Genomic DNA, 22,713 nt, shown 5'->3' on the forward strand with positions numbered 1-22,713 from the left:
ACTAATCTACATTCTGTCTCTATTGATTTCCGTATTCTGGACATTTCATATAAATGAAATCATAATATGTGGCATTTTGTGTCTAGTTTCTTTTACATAGCATAATGTTTTCAAGGCTCGTTTGCATATCAATACTTCATTCTGTTTTCTGGCTGAATAATATCCCACCGTATGGGTAAAAAAAAAAATTTTTTTTTTTTTTTTTTAGTATGGGTAGACCACACATTGTGTGTCCATCAGCTAATGGGCATTTGGGTTGTTTCTACTTTTTGGCTGTTATGAATAATGCTGCTGTGAACATGTACAAGGTTTTGTTTGAGCCTGTGTTTTCAATTCTGAGTATAGTTAGACCTACAGGTAGAACTACTGGATCATATGGTAATGTTATCTTTAACATTTTAAGGCACCTTCCCCCACTTTTAACTTTATGTAAAGCATCTGGCCCATAGCCGGTGCTCAACAAATTCTGGCTTTTTTAGTTAGTATTATTATTATTACGACCTTAATTATCAAATTGTAGAAGATTTTTCCAATGGGTCTGCTCTTTTTTTCTTTTATATCTATAGGTAAATGCAGAAATGTACATGCATCTCTTGGTGGGTGTTTGGTTTTTCTTGAAACTTGTTTTAATCCTTTGTGCACACATTTAGGTTCTACAAAACCCAACCCAGTGCTGTCGAGTCGATTCCAACTCATAGCGACCCTATAGGACAGAATAGAACTGCCGCATTGAGTTTCCGAGGTTCTCCTAGGTACCGTAATATCAAAACTTATTTTAATCCTTTGTGCACATGTCTAGGTTCTCCCAGGTATCATAATATAAAAACTTATTTTAACCTTTTGTGCACATGTCTCAGTTCCCCTAGGTATCGTAATATAAAAACTTGTTTTAATCCTTTGGGCACACATTTAGGTTCTCCTACCAAAAAAATTGTAATATAAAAACTTACTTTAATCCTTTGTGCACACGTCTAGGTTCTCCTAGGTATTGTAATATAAACACTTACTTCAATCCTTTGTGTACACATTTAGGTTCTCCTAGGTATTGTAATATAAAAACTTACTTTAATCCTTTATGCACACGTCTAGGTTCTCCTAGGTATCCTAATATAAAAACTCATTTTAATCCTTTGTGCACACGTCTAGGTTCTCCTAGGTATCCTAATATAAAAACTCATTTTAATCCTTTGTGCACACGTCTAGGTTCTCCTAGGTATCCTAATATAAAAACTCATTTTAATCCTTTGTGCACACGTCTAGGTTCTCCTAGGTATCGTAATATAAAAACTTATTTTAATCCTTTGTGCACACGTCTAGGTTCTCCTAGGTATCGTAATATAAAAACTTATTTTAATCCTTTATGCACACGTCTAGGTTCTCCTAGGTATTGTAATATAAAAACTTACTTTAATCCTTTGTGCACACTTCTAGGTTCTCCTAGATATTGTAACATAAAAACTCATTTTAATCTTTTGTGCACACGTCTAGGTTCTCCTAGGTATCCTAATATAAAAACTCATTTTAATCCTTTGTGCACGTGTCTAGGTTCTCCTAGGTATCGTAATATAGAAACTGAGGAAGGGGCAGTGTCTAGAAATGAAAAGCTGGAGGGAACAAGCAGGTGAACCAATGGAGTAGAATAATGTGCTCTACCAGGGAGGTCAGGAGGACTTGAGGCTCTCTGTCCCTTTTAACTTGCTGATCCCAGTCCTGCCTGGGCCTTGGATGAAGAGAAATGATGGACTGGAGTCATCCCAAAGGGAGGAAGAAGGGGAAATTCTGTAACTGTTGGAGTAGTTAGAAACTATCTTGAAAATCTTTTCTAAAACATGCTTCCTTCTGAGAGAATGAGTTAGTGACCCTCTGGCATTAGAGGGGTAAGCAGTAAGTGAGATCTTTGTATATAATGCTTAGGAAACAGCTTCCTTTTCTGTTAAGTTTTCATTAACCCAGCAAAGCAAATTAGACTCTGCTCTTCAGCTTCTTTTGCTTTTTTAATTGTTGCATATTTGCCATTTAACCCAAAGAAGAATAACAATAATTGAGTTGGATAACCTTATGAATCAGCTTGTCAAATCTCTTAATGACGATCGGAGGAATCTGTTAACTTCACTTATTCTCACAGATATTCTTTCCAGAGTCACCTCTACTTTCTTCATGCAAATCAGCCATGATTCAGAGCCTCAGGAAAATGGAGAAAATAACTTTTTTCAGCCCCCACCTTCTTGCTTTATTCTAAACCCACGTGCTAATAATAGTTACGTGAGGTTGTACTCCACTTTGTGCTGATTAATTCCCACGGCCTGTGGAAAGCACTGACAGCTTTTGAATGAGGCAGCTGTACAACACCGTCAAATGCGTATCACTAGCAGCATCCGACCAGGGGAAACGTGATTCTTAATCACATGTGTAGTGCTGCACAGTGTGACCCTTCTTTGAGTATGTGTGACATGCATACATACATGTGCGCACATACGTACACGCATACACACACGTACATGGATACACATACACGTATGTATACATGCCTGCATACATGTATACATGTGTATGTAGTGATACTTCATTGAAAATTTATAATTTCTTTAATTGAATTAACCGAAATAAGATTTTAGAGGATTTTTCTCCCAATAAGGATACTGAGGTGCCACATAAAATATAGTTTATATCTCTTCAGGGAGTCCCTGGGTGGTGCAGATGGTTACGGGCCCGACGACTTGCCGTGTGGTCGGCAGTTTGAACCCACCCAGAGGAACCTCAGCAGACAGGCCTGGCGATCTGGCTCTGAAAGGCCACAGCCCTGAAAACGCTGTGCACTTTTACTGTGACACACGTGGTGTCACCGTGAGTTGGAATAGACTCCACAGCAACAACCACATACTTGTTTAAGTTTAGGGGATAATAATTCGGGGTTTCAGTAAAAGTCCATGAGTCTGTAGTCTGTCTTTTGGAAGAAGGACTCTGCTCTCTTGTCCCACGTTTCAGGATTTACAGTCAGTTTAGTGTTCCTGGAAGTAGCTGACGAAAGAAGATCTGAAAATGTTCAGGCTGCGTAAGAACAGGAGTCCGTTGTCCATTTGACAGACAGTGCCTAGCAGATGAGGAGCCTTGGTGGCACAGTGGTTAAAGGCTCAGCTGCTAACTAAAAGTCTGGCAGCTCAAACCCAGCAGACACTCCATGGGAGAAAGATGTAGCAGCCTGCTTCTTCCATAAAGATCACAGCCTTGAAAACCTAGGGGCAGGTCTGCCGTGTCCTATAGGGCCCCTGTGAGTCTGAATCGACTCGACAGCAACGAGTTTGGTTACCTAGCAGCTGAGACTCATCTCCTTCTAGAAAGTTTACTAGCTAAGAGGTGAGAAACATTGCCAGTCTTCAACTTTAGTCAAAATATGTATAGTAGTCCTGGTTTGCAATAAGAACTGTCCTGATACCTAAGCTCATATTATTTATTTATTTTGGCTATTTTCATTCTGTTTTCTCAGATCAGTGACAAAAATACTGTAGATACTCTTATTGCCCGGTGGGCCACTGTTTCTGAACTATAACTAGGCATGTCTAGGGGCCTTTGATAATAACCCTAAAGCTAGGGGGCAAATATGGAGAGAAGCGTCTGTCTGGGAGACCTTGCTCAGCTAACTTGTTTCTTCTTGTGGTGATTAGGTATCCACACCCTGGCATCCTCCCACTGTGCTCCTGGGTCATTCCCAAGAGGTCACGTCTGTGTGCTGGTGTCCATCCGACTTCACAAAGGTTTGTAAACAGATCTCTGTAGTTAGTTTAGAAAGTAGATTCCAGATTTGTAGGTTTTCCCAAGATTCGTTTGAAAGTTACGTAGACTTTTATGTTTAAATGGATTTAAAAAATCTTGAGGCTGTCCAGGCTCTGTGTGAGAATTAATCCCACATATCCTGCTTTTCTCTACCAATAAAGAAACAAGGAATAAGGATAGATTTCCAGTGCCCTGGAGTCATTTCTTCCTTAAGCATGCCATTAAGTATTTTTTAAAAGCTTCATTAAATCTCATCTTAAAATTTCAGGTGAGAACAAGCCTTTTACACTTTGTACACATGTTCAGTGTGGTGTATGAAAGGTGACATCTTGTCTGTTCTTCATAGTCTGTTTTGGGTTTTCACACGTTGCTAACACATTGGTTATTACGAAGTTTTAACATGTTAGTTTATCTTAGGCTAAACCACATGCAAAGTAGGCCTGAAATGTTTAAGACACTTTGAAAAGAAGAAAATATATCTACCTTTAATTTTTTTTTTTTTTTTTACAGTGAACAAACTATGTGAGTTCTTAAAAACAAACACACACCAAAAAACCACTGGAATGTAGAAACATCAGGAACCTAAACAAACCAAATATACACACACACACTAAAAATGGCGTTGAGGGAGGTGTCTGACCTCCTCTCACCTCACGAGGCGGAAGGAGAATCAAGATCAACAGCCCAAGGCTGATTCCCATGAGGCAGAGGTCAGACGTGCCGTCTCTCTCCGCCATCTTTACCAGCTCTGACACCAACCATCGCTTCCACAGCACTCTCTGCTGGGTTTAATAATTCATGGCAGTGGCCACACAGAACTCACAGACCATACTCAGGATTACGGGGAAGGAAGTAACAGGTTACGGTTTAGGCTCAGGAACACTTAAGGATACAGCTCTTCCATCAGGACAGCCTCTTCCCAGCCTTGCTCACAGGTACGCCCTTCCTGGCCGTAGGCATCTGCTCAAAGGCACTCAGCTTTCTGGTTTACTGTCCGGGAAGCCCACTACGCCACCTCCTGCAGGTCTCTCCTTCCTTGGTGGTGATGGAAACTTCTTTCTTTTCAAGCCCAGCAGGATGGTAAAACTGACCAATCCATTTTGTGGGCCACAGTTACCCTGTCACACTGTCTCACCCAATCACTTGGGTGGGAGTTACTAGAACATGGAGAGAAAGGCTGCACAAAAGCGATCCATACACCGCACACACATATGTATGTATATAACAGACAAATCATATATGTGTGAGTTTTGTGGAATAGTAGCCCTAGTTCCACTCATTCTCCCTGCCTCCGTTGCCTCTGGTCGTTGGGTTAGTCTGTGTTCTACAGGGAATCTCACTTCTGTGGAGGTCTTCTCTTTCACGTGTAGGAGGTTTTGTGATTTTGTTGCCTATCTGTTCCCATCTGTTTTGTATCTTCTAGAAACTTCTCAGGGCCTGGTCTACATGTGACATCCCTTCTAGCTTTCCAGTGCCTCTGTGGATTTCTTTTTAATTTACATCTCTTCTGCCATTTCTGCGGTTGGCTTCACGGCAGGCCATTTTTCCCTATTATGATTGCTTTAAAAACCCATAATTACATCCCAATGACATTTTTTCCTCAGAGATTCCATGTAATTTTTTGGATGTCCCATTGAAATATCTGCTTTTAACATGGAATTTTGCATCTTCATGGAATTTACTAGGATGAATCGTTTTTTATTATTCAGTTAGTTAAGTCGTCTATGACCCTTCACCTTTATCCTTGTCTCTAGGCATGGAAGCGCAAAGGAAGCGGCTGAGCTCTTTACCTGTACAAATCCAGTGACCACTTCCTTAAAGGACTCTTTCAATTGTCCCTCCCCAAGCTTGGAGTTAGGAAGATAAAATATAGTTTGAAAAAAAAAAAAGGGGGTTGGCCTTTGGGATTGGAGAAACCTGGGTTCTTAATTCTAGCTATGAGACTTAACTGTAGTAACCTTGGGCAAATAACTTTATTCCCATTTTGTAGATGAGAACATGTTTTTTTATATAGTAAAAAGTAAGTGAGATAAAGAATGCAAATGGCCAGGCACACAGTAAGTACTCAGCAATAATAACTATTGCTAACAGACTATAGAGTAGCCATGAGGATTCCAGGCGTTTCTTGTGGAGTATTTATATATGTGTGTCTTCTTTTTGCCTCCCAGTAAGGAAAGGAAAAAGCTGCCAGTCTCTCGGGGGCGAAGACTTAAGAGAACGTGTGTTCCTTTTTTTCCCCCCTCTTTAGTAACCGAAATAGAGAAATTATATAAACAAATGCTGGGGAACAGCTCTGGTACCAGTGGCCATTTGCCACAAGATCTTCAGGCTGGACTTTCTCTGCCATAAAAGGCTTGGGATCAGGATCAGGAATGGTCAGATATTTTTAAAGGGGCAAAGGTTATTTTTAACTTCTTTCAGCCTAGTGAACTTGTTGTTTTCCCAGATTGCTCCTTACCTATCTGAAAAAGAATCTCAGAGGAATTGTTTTATTCTACGTGTCACAGCCTCTAGAGTCATGAGCTGAGTCTGATCTTGGAAATGATCCCATTATGTTAGCAGTAAGGGAGAGGATGCAGGATTCAGAAGAAAGTTGGAGAAGCTGAATGTTGGTGAAATATACTGATGGATCATTTAACAGAAAGATGGAGTAAAAAGTGTTTTAATTATGTATTTCATAGAAGATGATAAAGATGATGACTTGCCTAACTTGTCAAGAGAAGTAAAATGAGCGTGCTTTATAGTAGAGCTTTAGGTTAAATAATGAAAGAGATAGCAAAAGAATGTATATGAAGAAGAAACTAGAGAGTCAACTTTTTTGGAGATCTAGAATGGTTTCTGAAAGGAAGGAATGGAAGTAGATGTTTCAGATACCATCTTCTGTGTCCTTTTGTATCAAATAAGCAAAGTCTCCAGCCATGACCCTTAAGACCATCTACTTTCTACCTTGTTGTCAGTCTTTGGTTGAAATTTCTTGACTCCCTCCTTTGCTTTTCTTCTCAGATTGCCACGTGTTCTGATGACAATACACTGAAAATCTGGCGCTTGAATAGAGGCCTAGAGGAGAAACCAGGGGGAGATAAATCTTCCATAGTGGGTTGGGCCTCTCAGAAGAAAAAACAGGAGCGATCCGGCCTACGTAAGGATCCCATGCATTTTTCTGAGCTTTTTATGGTTTGATTGGTTTAGTCCTACAGTACAGAGTGATAAGCTAGATTTGATCTTGTTTTGGTATGTTTGTGTTATGTTTTTAAAGGAAGGAACCATTCTTATGGCATTCGTTCTTTTCAGTATTTTCTCAACACTGCTATGTTCCAGGTCTGGACAGGCACTGGGATACAATGGTGAATTTACTCCACAAATATTTGTTGAGCCCCTACAGTGTGTTAGGCATTGTTCTTAGTGGCTGGGGATTCAGTAGTGAAGAAAAGTGTCACAAATCCTGAGGATGTAAATGGAGCTTACCTGTTAGCATGAGAGACAATAAACAAGATAAAAAAGTAAACTCTATAGCGTGTCAGATAATGGTAAGCGATAAAGAAAAAAAGGAAAGCAGGAAAAGGAGACTGAGGAAGCAGGCTGTTAAAATTGTAGATTAGGTGGCCAGGAAAGGCCTCAGTGAGATATCTGAGTAAAGACTTAAAAAGAATGAAGTAGTTAGCTATGTGGGTACTTTGGAGAATGTTCTGTTCAGACAAAACAAGTAGTAAGGCCCTGAAGATGGAGCAGGCCTGGCATATTCTTTGTTCCTCAGAGAAGCTAATTTGGCCCCTTTGACTAAAATGGTGATGAGGAGGGAGGGGCACAGAGCAGAAATATGGCTCCTGCACGACTTTGGTTTTCATTCTGAGAGGCAAAATACCGTTGGAGGGTTTTGAGCAGAGAAATATCATGATGTGACTTTTCTTGACTTGATCATCCTTGCTCTTGTCTGGAGAGTGAATTGTAAGGGGACTAGGGCAAAAGCAGGAAGCTTATTAAGAAAGCCATTAACATAACCCAGGAAGTAATGATGGCGACTTGGACCAGCATGGTAGCAGAAGATGTAGAAGAAGACATTAAATTCTGGACATGTTTACAAGATAGAGCCAACAGGCTGGGAGATGAGATGTGGGATGTGAGATAGGGCTACCAAGGATGACTTCAGAGTTTTTAACTTGAGCACCTCCAAGAATGGAGGTGCTATTGACCTAAGTCAGGATGTCTGCTGGAGGAGCAGGTCTGAGGGCAGACAGCTAGAGTTCCACTTGGCTATATCATCTTGTATGATTATTAAACATTTAGATGGAGCTGTCAGGTAGGTGGTTAGATACTCAGTTCTGCAGTTCAGACCCCAAGTTATAAATTGGAGTCATCATCATGTATGTGGAGGTAGCTGTAGATGGAAAAGAGAATAGGTCTTGGGTCTGACCCTTGGGGCACCCCAGCGTTTAGAGGTTGGAGAGGTAAAGACAATAGGTCTTGGGTCTGACCCTTGGGGCACCGCAGTATTTAGAGGTTGGAGAGGTAAAGAATACTAGTAAAGGAGACTGGGCAGGCACAACCAGAGAAGTGAGAGAAAAACCAGGTGAGTTTGCTGTCCTGGAAACTGAGTAAAGAAATGAGCAGCGAGGTATGAATGTGGTCGTATGTCTCTGGAATGTCAGATAAGGTAAGGACTAAATACTGGCATTTGAATTTGCAATGTAGGGGGTCACTTGATGATCTTAGACGACAGTTTTGGTGGAGTGGAGGTGGCCTGATTGCTGGAAAACACAAGTATAGACTGTATAGACAGCTCTTTCATGGAGTTTTCTGTAAAGGGAAGGAGAGAAGTGAGGTGGTAGCTGGAGAAAGATGGGTTGAAGTTTTGTTGTTTTTATTCTTTTCTTTTGTATAGGACTATAGCATTTTGTATGTGATTGGAAAGATCCACTAGAGAGAGGACAAATTAATGCAGGGAAATTTGCTGGAGCAATGTCTTCAAGTAAGCATGAGGGCATGACATCTAACAGTCAAGCGGAAGGGTAGGCCTTTGCCAGGAGCATAGATAGTTCCTCCACGGTAACTGGGGAGAAGGCAGAGTCTGTAGGCCTGGGTGCAGGTAGGCGGGTAATGGGCTGGGCAAAACTTGGGAAGGTTCCTTCTGTTCTGATGGCTACTATTTTCTCAGTGAATTAGGAAGCAAGATGATCAGCTGAGAATGAGAGAAGAGGTGGTAGAGGCTGAGGAGAGAGAAAGTTTGAAATAATCATCCGGAGAATAGAAGAGCCAGCCAAAAGTGATCCGAATGTTGTCTATAGATGTACAGTAATAAGCTTGAAAAAGTCAAGCCTAAAGCTTTCATTCAGCCTTCAAGGCCCAAGGTAATTAGGGAGTTGAAAGTGAGACAGGGAAATGCATGCTCATCTCTCTGATGACTTACGTCGTTTCTTCCAGGCTGTTACACAAGCAGAGCTAGACTTCAGAGGGAAACCCTGGTGGCGCAGTGGTAAAGTGCTGCAGCTGCTAACCAAAAGGTCAGCAGTTCGAATCCACCAGCAGCTCCTTGGAAACTATGAGGCAATTCCACTCTGTCCTGTAGGGTCGCTGTGAGTCGGAATCCACTCCGCAGTAGCGGGCAGGCTGCAGAGAGCTCTCCAGTCACACCTGTGAACCTTTTGCTGCTGCTGCTATTGCTGCCTCACTTTCTGGTTTTTGTGTTTTGCTTTATTTAAAATTTTTACCTTTTTTTTTTTTATTAGTGTTACAATTTTAACAAGTCAGCTAGTTCTGCAAAGTTAAATATGGTAAATAACGGTACCTAGATCTTCTCCCCAGTTCAACACCTAGAAATTTTTTAGTGGATTCTTTGATATGAGTAAAAAAATTTATATCTAAATGATATTCATGCATTTATATGTTTTTTTTTCCAGCATTATCTTTTGACATCTTAATTCTTGAGATGAGGATTTTTTAACAGATTTATTGAAATACAATCACATACATAAAATTCACCCATTTGAAGTATACAGTTGAGTGGTTTTTAGTATATTCAGAGTTGTGAAACCAGTGCCAATCTACTTTTGTCATATTTTCAACACTCCAAATGAGCTTTCCTATTTCTCCACATCCTCACCAACATTTGTTATTGTTTTTCTTTTCAGTTACAGCCATCCTATTGGGTGTGACGTGGTATCTCGTTGTGGTGTGGATTTGCATATCCCTGAGGGCCAGTGATGTTCAGCTGCTGTTTATGTGCTTACTGGCTGTTTACATATATTTGGAGAAAAATCTATTTAAATTCTTGGCCTGTTTTTTAATTGGGTTGTCTTTTTTATTGTTGAGTTCTAGGGATTCTTTATATATTTTAGGGTATAAGTCTTGTGCCATATATATATGTGTGTGTGTGTATACATATATATATATGATTTGCAAATATTTTCTCCCACTGTGTTGTCTTTTCACTCTCTGATGTTTTTTGATACACAAAAGTTTAATTTTAATGAAGTCCAGTTTATCAGCTTTTTCTATTATCATTGTGCATTTAATGTCATATCTAGGAAACCATTGCCTGACCCAAGGTCACAGAGGTGTATTCCTGTTTTCTTCTAGGAGTTTTATGGTTTAAGGACTGTGATCCATCTTGAGTTTATTTTTGTATATGGTGTGAGGTGGGAATCCAAATTCACTCTTTTACATAGGCATATCCAGGTTTCCCAGTGCTGTTTGTTGAAGAGACCATTTCTTACCCCATTGAATTCTCTTGGCACCCTTGTTAGAATCAACCGACCATAAATTTGAGGGTTTATTTCTAGACTCTGAACTCTCCTCTCTTGGTATAAATGTTTATTCATACATCAGTACCACATGGTCCTGATTACTGTCACTTAGTAGTCAGTTTTCAAGTCAGGAAATATGAGTCCTCTGACTTTGTTCTTCTTTTCCAAGATTGTTTTGTCTATTATGGGTCCCTTGCATTTCTATGCTAACTTTAGGATCAGCTTGTCAATGTCTGTAAAATAGCCAGACGAAATTTTGATAGGGATTGTGTTAAATCTTTAGATCAATTTTTGGAGTGTTGCCATCTTAACAATGTTAGATCTTTTTATCCATGAGCATGGGAAGTCTTTCTGCTGCCTTGTTTTTATATGTAGTTTTCTCTCCCTGGAACCCTGGTGGCACAGTGGCTAAGAGCTATGGCGAGCTACGGCTGCTAACTAAAATGTCAGCAGTTCAAATCCACCAGCTGCTCCTTGGAAATCCTATGGAGGCAGTGCTCCTCTGTCTTGTAGAAAAAAAAAAAAAAAAACCTAAGTTTAAGAAATATAAAAGAAAATAATCATATAATGAGGAAAAAATCATCAATATTCCCACCACTTAATTTTCATTAACATTTACAGTTATTTTTTGAGACTTTCCTCATTTATGCATAGAGATTCTTTTTAACAGAGCCATAGTTATACTGTATTTTGATTTCTTGGGTTTTTTTCATGGAACATGATGTATTCTAAGCATTTTCTATGTTTTGTTTTTATAACACCATTTAAAATATTCCACTGAGTTTACCCAGCTATTCTCTTGTATTTGGACATTTTGTTTCCAATATTTTGTTGAAAGTTAGGTCCCTGTACCATTAAAATAGATTCCCAGAGGTGCAATTCTTGTGTTAGTGGCTATAACCATTTTAAGATTTGCATAAAAAAGCATGATGCTTTTAACTGGGTATTTTTAATACAGCAACTCTTCTTAGTTTTGAAAACTAAGTCACGAAAAAAGTGACACGTGGTGACCAAATGTGGACCATAGTAACAACAACATTTAGCCAATACTGAGTACTACAACTATTGTTCTAAAAAAAACCAGTTGCCATTGAGTCGATCCCACTCGCGGTGATCCCATGTGTATGTCAGAGTAGAACTGTGCCCCGTAGGGTTTTCAATGGCTGATTTTTCGGAAGTAGATTGCCAGGCCTCTCTGGGTGAACTCAAACCTCCAACTTTTCAGTTAGTGGCCAAGCGTATTAGTCACTGGCACCACCCAGGGCCTGGATTATCTCATTTAATTACCAAAATAATTGAACCTGAACCTCAGGGAGGTTAGACTTGCCAAAGGTCACACAACTGTGAAGTGGTGATAGAGCCAAACCCTAGCCCTAACTCTAAAGCCTAACCCTAGCCCTAAACCCTAGACCCTAACCCTTGCAGTCTGTTTCTAGAACACAGGCTAGGAACCACTCAGGAGTACTGACTCCCAGAGAACCTAATACAGCAAAGTTCCAGTGAACACCAGACCTGGAGTTATGCCTAGATTTCTCCATTTTTGGTTGATGCTGGAGTTACTCAGAAGAGCATCACAGAGCAGCAGCCTGACGTGAGTGCTGGGGGCTACACACTAGCCATCCAACCCTCTAAGCCAGCTTCCAGCAACAGATTGGCTGCAGCTAGCCACACTGCCGTTTTGAAAATTATGCCCCTCTGCTTTCCCAAGCTTCTCATTGTACCCCAACCCTTCACCGATGTCCTAGGGTGCAGAATTTCTCTTCTGGCCCTTTCAGCGCACCAGCTGGAAGGCTGTAAGTGCCAAGGCACAGCCCTGCTTCCCCGGCCCTGCTTCACAGCCAGCACCTACACTGTCCCTTACTATTCTTTCACTGCATCTCAGCTGGAGATTTCATGACACTGTTGAGGCCAATGGTTCTCAACCCTGGCTATGCATCAGAACCTGGTGGAGCTTTGAAAAGTTTAGGTGTCCCCAGAGGTTGATTCACTAGGTCTGGGGTGGGCACCGAGCACCTGTGTTTTTATAAAGCTCCAGGTAAGTCTGGTATGTGGCCAGAATTGAGAGAACCTCTGGTCTAGGCATTATTGAATGACAGAGGTGATTCTCCTTATCTTAAAGAGAAGGAAACCTTACCGGTTCTAAGCGGCTTGCTGCAGTCTCACAGGTTGTCAGGATAACTATAAAGTCTGCTTTCTTATGCCTAGAGCCCTCCCTTATCCTTCTCAGCAGTAATGAAATTTAACAAACGTTGTTTAATAATTCCTCGTGAGGCACTACAGGGATCTGAGTCTAAAGATGAGTAAATCATCACCCATATCCTTTAGGAGTGCACTGTCTAGTCCAGGAGGCAGATACAGAAAACATTTCAGCTGGCTGCATAAACAGAGGGCTCGGAGAACCCCCTCCCTCTGGGAAAGGAGGAAAGAAAAAAGTTCGTGATTGCTTCACAATGGAGGGAACGTTGCCGTCAGAGCCTGGAAACGTGGGAGAATTTTTGCCTGGCAAAGAAGGGGCAGACTTGGCAGGAAAAACCACAGGAACAAAGGCAGAAATGTGACAGTGCATGGCTTGTTGAGGAAGCAGTGAGCAGTCTCCCGTACCAGGATCCCAAAGCAGCAGAGTAAGTGGTGAGACTGAGAAGGCAGTGTGAGGACAGACAGCAAACTTTACTGTAGAAAGAAGCTCCAAAATGACGATTGTGATAAGCTCTCTGTGATTCCTCAAAGGAAACTGACTTCAGGAAGCCTCCCAGGCAATAGCCACGTCTGTGCTACCATGTCAGATCTCATACACTGTTCAGGGTCAGTAAGGGCTGAGTGACTTAAGGAGACGAAGTACTGAATGGAATGTCATATTTAAATTTATAGACCGATATAGTGACATATGATGCCATGTTAAAAACAAGGCCCTGCATTTATATATGTACATATGTGAAGAAATAAAAAGAGAGAAAGATAAACTATTAAGAGGAAAGAAATTTTATATATGTATGTATGTATGTTTATGTATGTTTTTTATGTGTATACATAATTGGTGTTTTTCCAAAGTATAATACACATTTATGCTTCTAGGTATGTGGAAAATTGTAGGATGCGAGGAACATAAGAGGGTTGAAAAGAGTTTTTACTTTTCACCATATTCCCCTCTGTACTGTTTGAATTGTTCATCGTGAGTTTATATTACTTTTATAATTAATTACTTTTTAAAAATTTTGTTTTTTAATGTAACCCAAAGCTTTGATAACTTTCAAAGTTAACAAACTTAGAATCTGCACATTGCAAAACCCATACTTTGAAGTTAACAAAATCTTCTCTTTGACGTCCATGGGCCGTTCCCTCCTCCACCAGAACACCCTGAAAGGGGAAGAAATGCTCCAGCTTTCCAACATTGTCAGATTTCCTGCTGACCTTTCCTGCACGTGATAGCTGAGGCGTATGCATCCGATTTGTCCTTGGCCCAGCTCCTCCTCCTCCCCTGATCCTGCCTTAGGATCTGTGTATTGCAAGACATCTACTATTTTAGGACTTTCTGCACTAAATGTGCTCTTTGACCCATTTAAGTGGAGAATACGACAGTGGTAGCCGTGAGTGACAGACAGCCTGCACCTAGGAGAGAAACATCTCTAGAACTTGAGCATGTGGGCCTATGGACAGGCCACTGTTATTAACTCCTTTCTATCACGTATTATGAAAACTTAATGCAAAATGTGGCTTTCCAGTAATGATCTTTATTGAAGGAGCATTGTTACTTTGGCCAATTCTACAACACAGGCTTTATGAGAAATGTTTAGGCAGAAAGTCAGCTTGTAGAAGTACTGTGTTTCAAAGCAAGGCTGCTTGAGTAATGAAAAGCCTCATGGTACCAGGTAATTGACTGAAATTACTACTTGCAAATCTCTATTCCAGCTAAAAGAACGGTCATATTTTTATATCAGCTCATCCTAAATCCAGTTGCATATGAATGCAATTTAATAATTAAACTGAATTAAATATAGTCACCAGTCAAAGACAGTGACTGACAAATAGATGCCCTTCCCTGTTATTTGACCACAGGGACGTTGTTTCAAAAATCCAGAAAGCTCAGAAGGAAATTGAGAAAATAGAGTGCTATTTGTGGCAGTCTGCTTCCGTAGAAATTTACAGCCTCAGAAACCCTGTGGGTTCACTATGAGTTGGAGTTGACTTGGCAGTGGGTTATCTGTGACATCAAGATTTTGCTCAGAGTACTTGCCAAAGCCTGTAAACAAAGGGACAGGACACATAGAGAAGAGTCCTGTCCACCGAGTTTGATTTGCTTTACCAGGAGCAAGCACTTGAGATTCTGAAATGTTCTTTTGCTTGTGGAAAATAGTAGCAATCTGTAAATTGATGTGAGAAGCCATGTGTAACCAGATAACCTTAACAAGTAGTCGATAGAATTCTTATGGAGATAAAAACTCTCTCTACTTAAAAGACCTGGCAACTGAGGCAGAAGAGGTGAAGGGCTGTGCCCAAGTCACGTAGTGAGTGATTGGCCAGGTTTCAAACCTGTGCGTTTCTGTTGGAGAGCCTCAGTGCAATGCCCTCTGCCGTGGTACTGGTCCTCAGTAGCTGCATGTCGCTGAACGTTCACTACACAGTCTGTGACATAGGACGTTATGTGATTTGGATGTTATACGAGCACCATATTACAGGCAGTCCCCAGGTTATGAACACCTGACTTCACAGACAACTCATACTTAAGAACGATTGCTATAAAGCCTATTATACTAAAATTTTCAGTTAAGTACACCTGGCAGCACAATCACTTTGTATACAAGAGACATGAGATGTAAGTGCTGTGTGCGGGAAGCTGTTGTGTTCACTACGTCTGGTTATGTCCATGAAGTCCCGTTCTACCGGGATTTCTGAACTCTAATAACCTTACAGGACCACAGACGCATATGCACTCATACATTGCCCAAAGGGACGTTATTTGGCACGTGACTGTACATACAGAAATGTTGATGGCAGCATTGCTTATGAAATCAAAATATCATAAATAGCCTAAATGTCTTATTGTTATAATCTATTGATGGTTTGTTAAATACCTTATGGAACACCTATATTCTAAAATATTAGAACATTTCCTAACTGTTAAAAATAACACTGTAAACCTGTACTAAGTGGAGAAATACAATACATTAAGAAGCAGATTATTAAGTAGTATGTAGATTATGATCTCATTTTTGTGTAGAAGAAGCTTGAGAAAAGTAACACCGTAAATCTGTACTAATGTGGGGAGCTACTCACGATACATTAAGAAGCAGATTATTAGCAGATTAAGTCGTACCTACGTTATGATCTCATTTTCGTGTAGAAGACTCGTAAGACGTGTAATGTATGTCACATGTACAAGTACAGAAAAAATGCTGAAAGTACTTGTACCTGTGTGCCTTTTACATTTTTCTTCTTGGTATTTTTGTGTATTTTCAAAGTTTTTACACATAAATATTTTACACCAACGTGGTGGGGAGGCTGGCAGTGGGGAAGAGGTGGGGTAAGAATTCAATGATTTATATAATCTGCTCTCTGGCAAATCAACCCCTGGATGATTAAATTAAGTTAGCTGTAATCTTCTTTGGTAAGAATTCAGGGATTTTTTTCCCCTTTATGGCTTTCATTTCTGATTTTCATGACCCCACCCTCTCTTCTTTTTCAGTAACAGTAACAAGTAGCCAGGGCACTCCAGCCAAAGCCCCCAGGGTGAAGAGCAGCTCACCCATCTCCTCCCCATCGTCAGCAGCCTGTGCTCCGAGCTGTACTGGAGACCTCCCACTGCCTTCTAATACTGCCACCTTCTCTGCGGAAACCCCCCCTGCCAAGGCCCAGTCTCCTGTCAGCAGAAGAGCCTCCGTCTCCTCAGTCTCTCCCAAGCCACGGTCTTCTCTCAAGATGTCAATTAGAAACTGGATGACCCAAACACCTTCCTCGTCACCACCCATCACTCCACCTGCTTCTGAGACCAAGATCCCGTCTCCAAGAAAAGCCCTCATTCCCGTGAGCCAGAAATCATCCCAAGCAGTGGCTTGCTCTGAGTCTAGAAACAGAGTTAAGAGGAGGCTAGACTCAAGCTGTCTGGAGAGTGTGAAACAAAAGTGTGTGAAGAGTTGCAGTTGTGTGACCGAGCTTGACGGCAGAGTTGAAAAGCTCCATTTGGATCTGTGCTGCCTTGCTGGTAACCAGGAAGACCTTGGTAAGAATTCTGAAGGCCTTACCAAATCAAGCAGGATTAAAGGAGCTAGCATGAGTGTCTCTGAGCCCCCTTCTCCTGCCAGTCCTTATGCTTCAGAAGCCTGTGGAGCCCTGCCTCTTCCTTTGCGATCTTGTGGAGAAGGGTCTGAAGTCATCGGCAAAGAGAACAGCTCCCCAGAGAACAAGAACTGGCTTTTGACCATGGCAGCCAAGTGGAAGGCTGAGAGTTCATCTCCACGAAGCCCATCATCCCAGACCCCCAGTTCCAGGAGACAGAGTGGAAAGCTGTCGCCAGGCGCGGTAAGTCAACAGTGGTAGAAAGAGTCCCTGACTTGAAGGTGGTTGGCGGGAAGGTACACGCCTTAGCTAGAAGGGGCCAGACACGGATCTCTTCTCAGAAAGCTGAATCTTTAAAAAAAAAAAGTGAATCTCTTCACCCCTAGGGTTGCCAGATTTAGCACATAAAAACACAGGATAGATGTTGCATGGGACGAGCTCACACTGAAAGTCTTTTATACTCGATGTTATTTATTGTTGATTGGAAGTTCAGTGTGACTGGGTGTCCTGAGGTTGGTCTGGCAACTACTTACTCCCCTTAAAGCCCCTCCTGCCAAGGCTCACACCCCTCAGCCCTGTTGCCCTGTTTTCCAAAGCCTTCCTCGTTCTCCAGGATATAATTCAGAAACACCTCCCCTCCCCTTTGTTAAACACTATGCCATTCCCTTTTTATGGATAAAGCCGTTGTTCGTGGGCAAAGTGCCAACATGCATAAGTAGATTTCCAGTTCGTAATTACAGTTTATGATTATTTAAAATAAAGTGAAACTTAGATACAGACAAAGTGATTTAAGGGGTAATCAGTTTGCAGGTTAGGAAACAGGTTAAGGTCATTGCTGCTGTAGTTCAGCCTTGAAGCTCCTGTTCTGTGTTGAGTAGAAGAGGGGAAGGTGATCGAAATCCAGTCCAGGAATCATGATGAGCGTATCGGCCCTTTTGAGGACAGAAGCTAGATAACCCTAGGCCAGTTCTAGTTTAGTACGTGTTCATATCCCCCACCTTTTATCATGAAGTCTGTCCCGTAAGCTTAGGAAAAATAAACTAGAGAATATTTTAAGGACTACACCTCATAATCTACAGAAAATGAAGCCAGACACGGGGGAGCTGTAAGGAGTCTTTCCTTTCTTCTCTCAAAATTATGGCATATCTGCTCTTTGTCCCTAGCCTAAATCTGCATTTTTTCAGGATAACTGGTCTCATTATGTGTTACAGAAAAGCAATTTCAATGAAAAGTTACTTCTTAAATCTTAGAGACTTTAAAAAAGTAGTGTGCCAGTCTAAGATATTCCTGGTTTCATGATTTGTATCTTTGAAGCTAAAGTTTCTTTAGAGAATTTTTTTTTTTTTTACGTATATGATGATAATATAGACTTCTTCGTAAGTGGGTAATAGCCACCATTTGAATTCCTGTTATTTGTAAATTCGGGAAACTGATTTATTCATTTATTTCAAAGAGGACGGTGATTGTAACTTCTTTGGTTCCGATTGGGAGGCTTAGCTTGAAAATATTTTTTGTTCACATGAAAAATCTATGCCTTCCTTCCATGCTGTCTGTTAATTTTCTACTATATTCAGTACAAATCCAGCCAAAAGAGACATTGCCATTAAGATATTTGAGACTAAAAGCTGGCTAAATAATCAAATTACTAGGCATCCTAACTTAAAATACCCTTTACTGATAACTTGCTGAGGTAACAGCTGATATTTTTCTTCAGAAATCCCTGAAATCTAAACTTTCCTCTTCTAGGTCGCCATTACTCCCAGCTCCATGAGGAAGATATGTACGTACTTCCACAGAAAATCCCAAGAAGACTTCAGTAGTCCTGAACAGTCAACAGAGCTCTAGATGCTAACGGGAGTGAGTTAACACTTAGTGGTCCACTACAACAAAATGACAAACACAACTCCAAGTGACTCCGTACTGTGGTCTTGAAGAAAGCTACCATCTTTTTATTTTTAGAGAAAATTCTTTCAACTTGGAAATTCTCCTAGACTGAGTCTACCTTGGAAATTCTCCTAGACTGAGTCTACCACCACATTGCACCTGCAGCATCCTCAAGATGAGTGCTGTGTCTACGTTCCTAAAGTAAAATCTTATCACTCTCTGATAGCTTGAATGAATAGTCTTCTCTTTTTAAATTACAAGTCTTCTCTATGATCCCAGCTCGTGGGGGCAAAAAGACCAGATCTGTGTCTCTTGTCGCTCCGCAGCTTCCTGTGCACACCGGGAAATAGCTACAGCCACAGCACTAGGCCCATGTGAACGCCCTCTGCTGAAGTCCCTGGATCTGTTCTGCCTCAACCTAGTGTCGTGTTACTGGAAATATAGAATCTTCTCACTACACTTTTGTGGTTTTTGCATTTTTTTTAAGTATTACATAAGAAGGTGGTGTTCAGATAAGTACTTTCGTGCTGGTTCAGTATAAAGATATAGTCTCTTGAATTCTCATTTTTATTTTAAAACCAGTGATAGATACCGTCTCTTTGAAGAAATGTGAACAACAGTGGAAAGCTTTGTTCATCTATTTTCCCCCAAATGTAAGTGTTCCTTTCTATTCCGTGTGAGATTTAAAACCCCCATATTTTTACCAAGCAGTTACCTGCCCAGCATCACTTCCTACAGGAAGCTAAGATTTTCACCAATTTTTAGTAAAGGAAGATATTTATAAAATCAGTAGTCATACACCGAAGCAGGGGTTCAAAATCAGGTACAGTTATGTAGCGTAAGTCATCAGATTGTAAGAAAAAGTAATGATTCTGACCATTGTGTTTGTTTTGTTTTTAAAAGAAGGTAACTCTAAACTGAAAATCCAGAGCCTGAAAAAGAACGCTCATCTTTCTCGACTCGATTTCTTGGGTTCTCTAATGCACATAAAAAGTAATGGCCTTCTCAGATGGCCCTGAACCAAAAAAATCATCAAATTTTCTCTAAATATAAAATATAGAGAGTGCACAGACTGACTCCTAAGTTAATCATGTGCTTAGTATTGTGAGGACCCCTCCCCTTAGCAGTTATGTATCGATCATCTTGAAATGAACCGTTGTTTTCCACTTTTCCCCTTTGTAACCTCGTGGAAGTAAGCTCCCTGTATTTTCTGCATGCTGTGTGTTTGGAGGGGAGTCCCTTCCCAGTCACGAAACTTGATTTGTTTTATCCATATGCTCAAGGGCTGCATAGACTTGACTTCTTCTTTTGGTCATAATTTTTAAATGTATTGTTAATGAAAGCTCTTCAGTTCCTTTGGCTCTTATAAGCTTGTAAGAACCAGGCCTGCAAAAGACAATTTAAACGTAGATTCTCGGTGGTTTTACCCAAGGAGAAAAATAAGTAAAGGGAAGCCCTAGAGTTGCTGTGCCCAGAATAAAGCATGCCACAGCATTATCAGCACGTTTACTAACTCTGCTTCTGTTTGGTGTTTGATTTTTGTGTGTTGGTCTGTGGGAAGCTATTTACAACCAGTACCTGCCAGTGATGCTGCCTCTCTTGCTTTGAAAAGCCAGAGAGGGAAGATGTCCCTGAAAAAGAAAAGAAAAAAACAGATGCTTTTGTTGCTTGTATCCCTGTGCATCTCCTGGCAGCACAACTGAGTGAAATTGGGGTGCCGACACTCTGCTAGGTGTAACGTCCCACTTGGAAAACTCGTGGCTGCCAAAGGTGAGATGTAACAAGATAATAATTATTCCTGCCTGTTCCGGTGTCAGACTTTGAGCTGATCCTGAACAATAGAGCCTTTTACCTCATCTGATGTCCCTTTCTGAGTTTTTTGCATCAACTAGAAGCAGTCTACACAAAGAACTGTAGTAGTAACCACGAAATCTCTTTTACTTGCTCATTGACTAAAACTTGTTTATTCCCAAAGATGTGATCTGTTTCAGGCTGAAAGAGGTTTTAATAAAATACATCCTCGCTTGGTCAGACCTTGAGCACTTAGGGTGGCTTGGATTCATGGTGGAGGGTGGGGCGATGCCTCTCTTTCTCTGAACAAACATTTCCAGCCCAGGCTTCCCATTTGAACACTCTGAGCACTCTTGCTGGTCACTGTATTGGCGTTTCCTTTGGGTGTCTCAACATGGGCCCTTAATTTACTTTTGTGAGGGTTGACTATAATCCCCCAAAATGCATCTCTTTTCATTGGGGCTGCACATTTAACTGATGATGAATCAAAACTATGTGTAGCTACCCCTGTGGGGATTTCTGCCCACACTCCTAGACTTCATCGCTTAAAATTGCACCAAGACCCTTGGGACACTGTGTAGGAGCCATTTCTTTTAACAACTGCAATATGGACAACTGGTGAGAACCTTAAGTGTGTGCGTGTGTTGCTTTAACCCCCAGCTTGAAATCAGCCTACGGCCCTGATCTTAGTCACATGTCAGTTCGCCAGATGTTTTTGAGAGCCTGTCACGAACAGATACACTGCTGTGTTCATGACTTCTTTCCTAATTTTCCTAATCCAGAGTGAAATTCCTTTGCACTGTTCTTTAAAGCACAGAAAGAATCAGTTCCACAGCTAGGGACTACGGGCAATGTTTTACAAATCCACACCAGAAGAGAGACAGGGAGAAAGTCGTACTGGAAAAACTGAGTCAATGTCCTTACAGCCATGAACTGCAAGTGTTTCTGCTTCATAATTCTACAAGGGGCCGGACGTGGCCCCAGCTGACCCCTTGCTGCCAGTAAGTAGATCTCACTGCTTCCCACAAAGGTCTTCATAGAAGATTCTTTTCTGTCCTAGGTTTGGCTTTTGCCACATCACGGATTAACCAGTTACTCATTAAATTTGGGGGGATTATGGAAAACCTGCCTTATGCGTCAGCTCCTTAGATATTTGTTGGAAGTCACAGGCTGGCGGGACACAGCGTTTTGTTGGGCAGGAGATGAGTTCAGTGCTTCACTAGATCTGATGCCAGAAATACAAGCTCAACTTCTTATAAGATAACCATTTAGTTGTCTAAAGTTTTTGGTTTAAAAACCTGTTTTATTTCTGAGCTATGTTTGAGTGAATGCTCTGAAGTGTAGGGTTGTCAGAATGATGTAAATCCAGCCTTTAAGAGTCACCGGAGCATATCAAGCAGTTTGTTCAGATCAGGGTGCCTACAGCAAGTGTGTACGACACAAATGGGAGGCACTGCCCTATTAAAGAACAGGCTTCTTCCATCCCAACAGCTCATCCCTCTGCTGAGCCAGGAAAAAGGATTTCGAGGGTAGATAACCAGGCTCTTGGAGTTTCAGAGACTTAATATTCCACTTACACTCCAATTCTCTTTAATTTTCTTAACTTGCCACTTGCCCCTTCCTGTTTTGACACTGTAAATAATTTGTATTCAAGCCATTTCATTCAATATGAATGGCACATTTCAAAATGCCTTTGACTGGAAGACGTTCAATTCAGGTGACACTTATCCATTGCCTGGGCGTGAGGCACCTGGTCTAAGGGCCCTTCCCTTTACTTTCAGTTCTCAAAGGAGTCACTGTAACTTCAGTGGCACTTCAGTAGGCCAGAAGCCAGCATTTGAGGGACACAGGCAAGGACAGATTTTCCAGCCCCGTGAGCAAGGTCATGAGCAGCTCCCATGCAGCAAGTGCTATCTAGGCACGGACTGTCCTCCCCAGAATCTAGTTCAGCTGCTGCTTGGAGCCCTTTCGCTTTTCCAAGTGAAATGCTTTCTCATACATGTTTTATTACATTCTTTACAATGTTCTGATATAATGGCTAAAAGCCTGATCTCAGAGCTGAACTGCCTAGTTTGAACCCAAACCTTCTAGATGTTGACCTTTGGCAAGTCATTTAACTCCTTCGAGTCAGTTTCTTCACCTGTAAAAATGGGGTTTGTGGGGTTCATAATGTAAAACTCCTAGGACAGTGCCTGGCATGTGATAGCTCGTGTTTATTAAATAGTTACTGTCCGCTGTTTTTCGCATGAGGCAGGGA

General features: G+C 41.2%; 1 protein-coding gene across 2 annotated transcripts in view; it reads left to right on the forward strand.

The window, feature by feature from the left end:
• The window catches only part of DTL (denticleless E3 ubiquitin protein ligase homolog), a 43,273-nt gene extending 24,159 nt beyond the window's left edge, over positions 1-19,114 (forward strand). For both annotated transcript variants that reach the window (XM_049868530.1, XM_049868531.1), the window contains 4 exons: positions 3,663-3,752; positions 6,775-6,910; positions 16,192-17,024; positions 18,528-19,114. In XM_049868530.1, coding sequence (XP_049724487.1) covers positions 3,663-3,752; positions 6,775-6,910; positions 16,192-17,024; positions 18,528-18,626 — 1,158 coding nt within the window. In that variant the 3' untranslated portion in view covers positions 18,627-19,114. The remainder of the gene's footprint in view (positions 1-3,662; positions 3,753-6,774; positions 6,911-16,191; positions 17,025-18,527) is intronic.
• The last annotated feature ends 3,599 nt before the right edge of the window (positions 19,115-22,713 follow it).

Source organism: Elephas maximus, chromosome 24 (assembly GCF_024166365.1).
Source record: "Elephas maximus indicus isolate mEleMax1 chromosome 24, mEleMax1 primary haplotype, whole genome shotgun sequence".
Classification (NCBI taxonomy): domain Eukaryota; kingdom Metazoa; phylum Chordata; class Mammalia; order Proboscidea; family Elephantidae; genus Elephas; species Elephas maximus.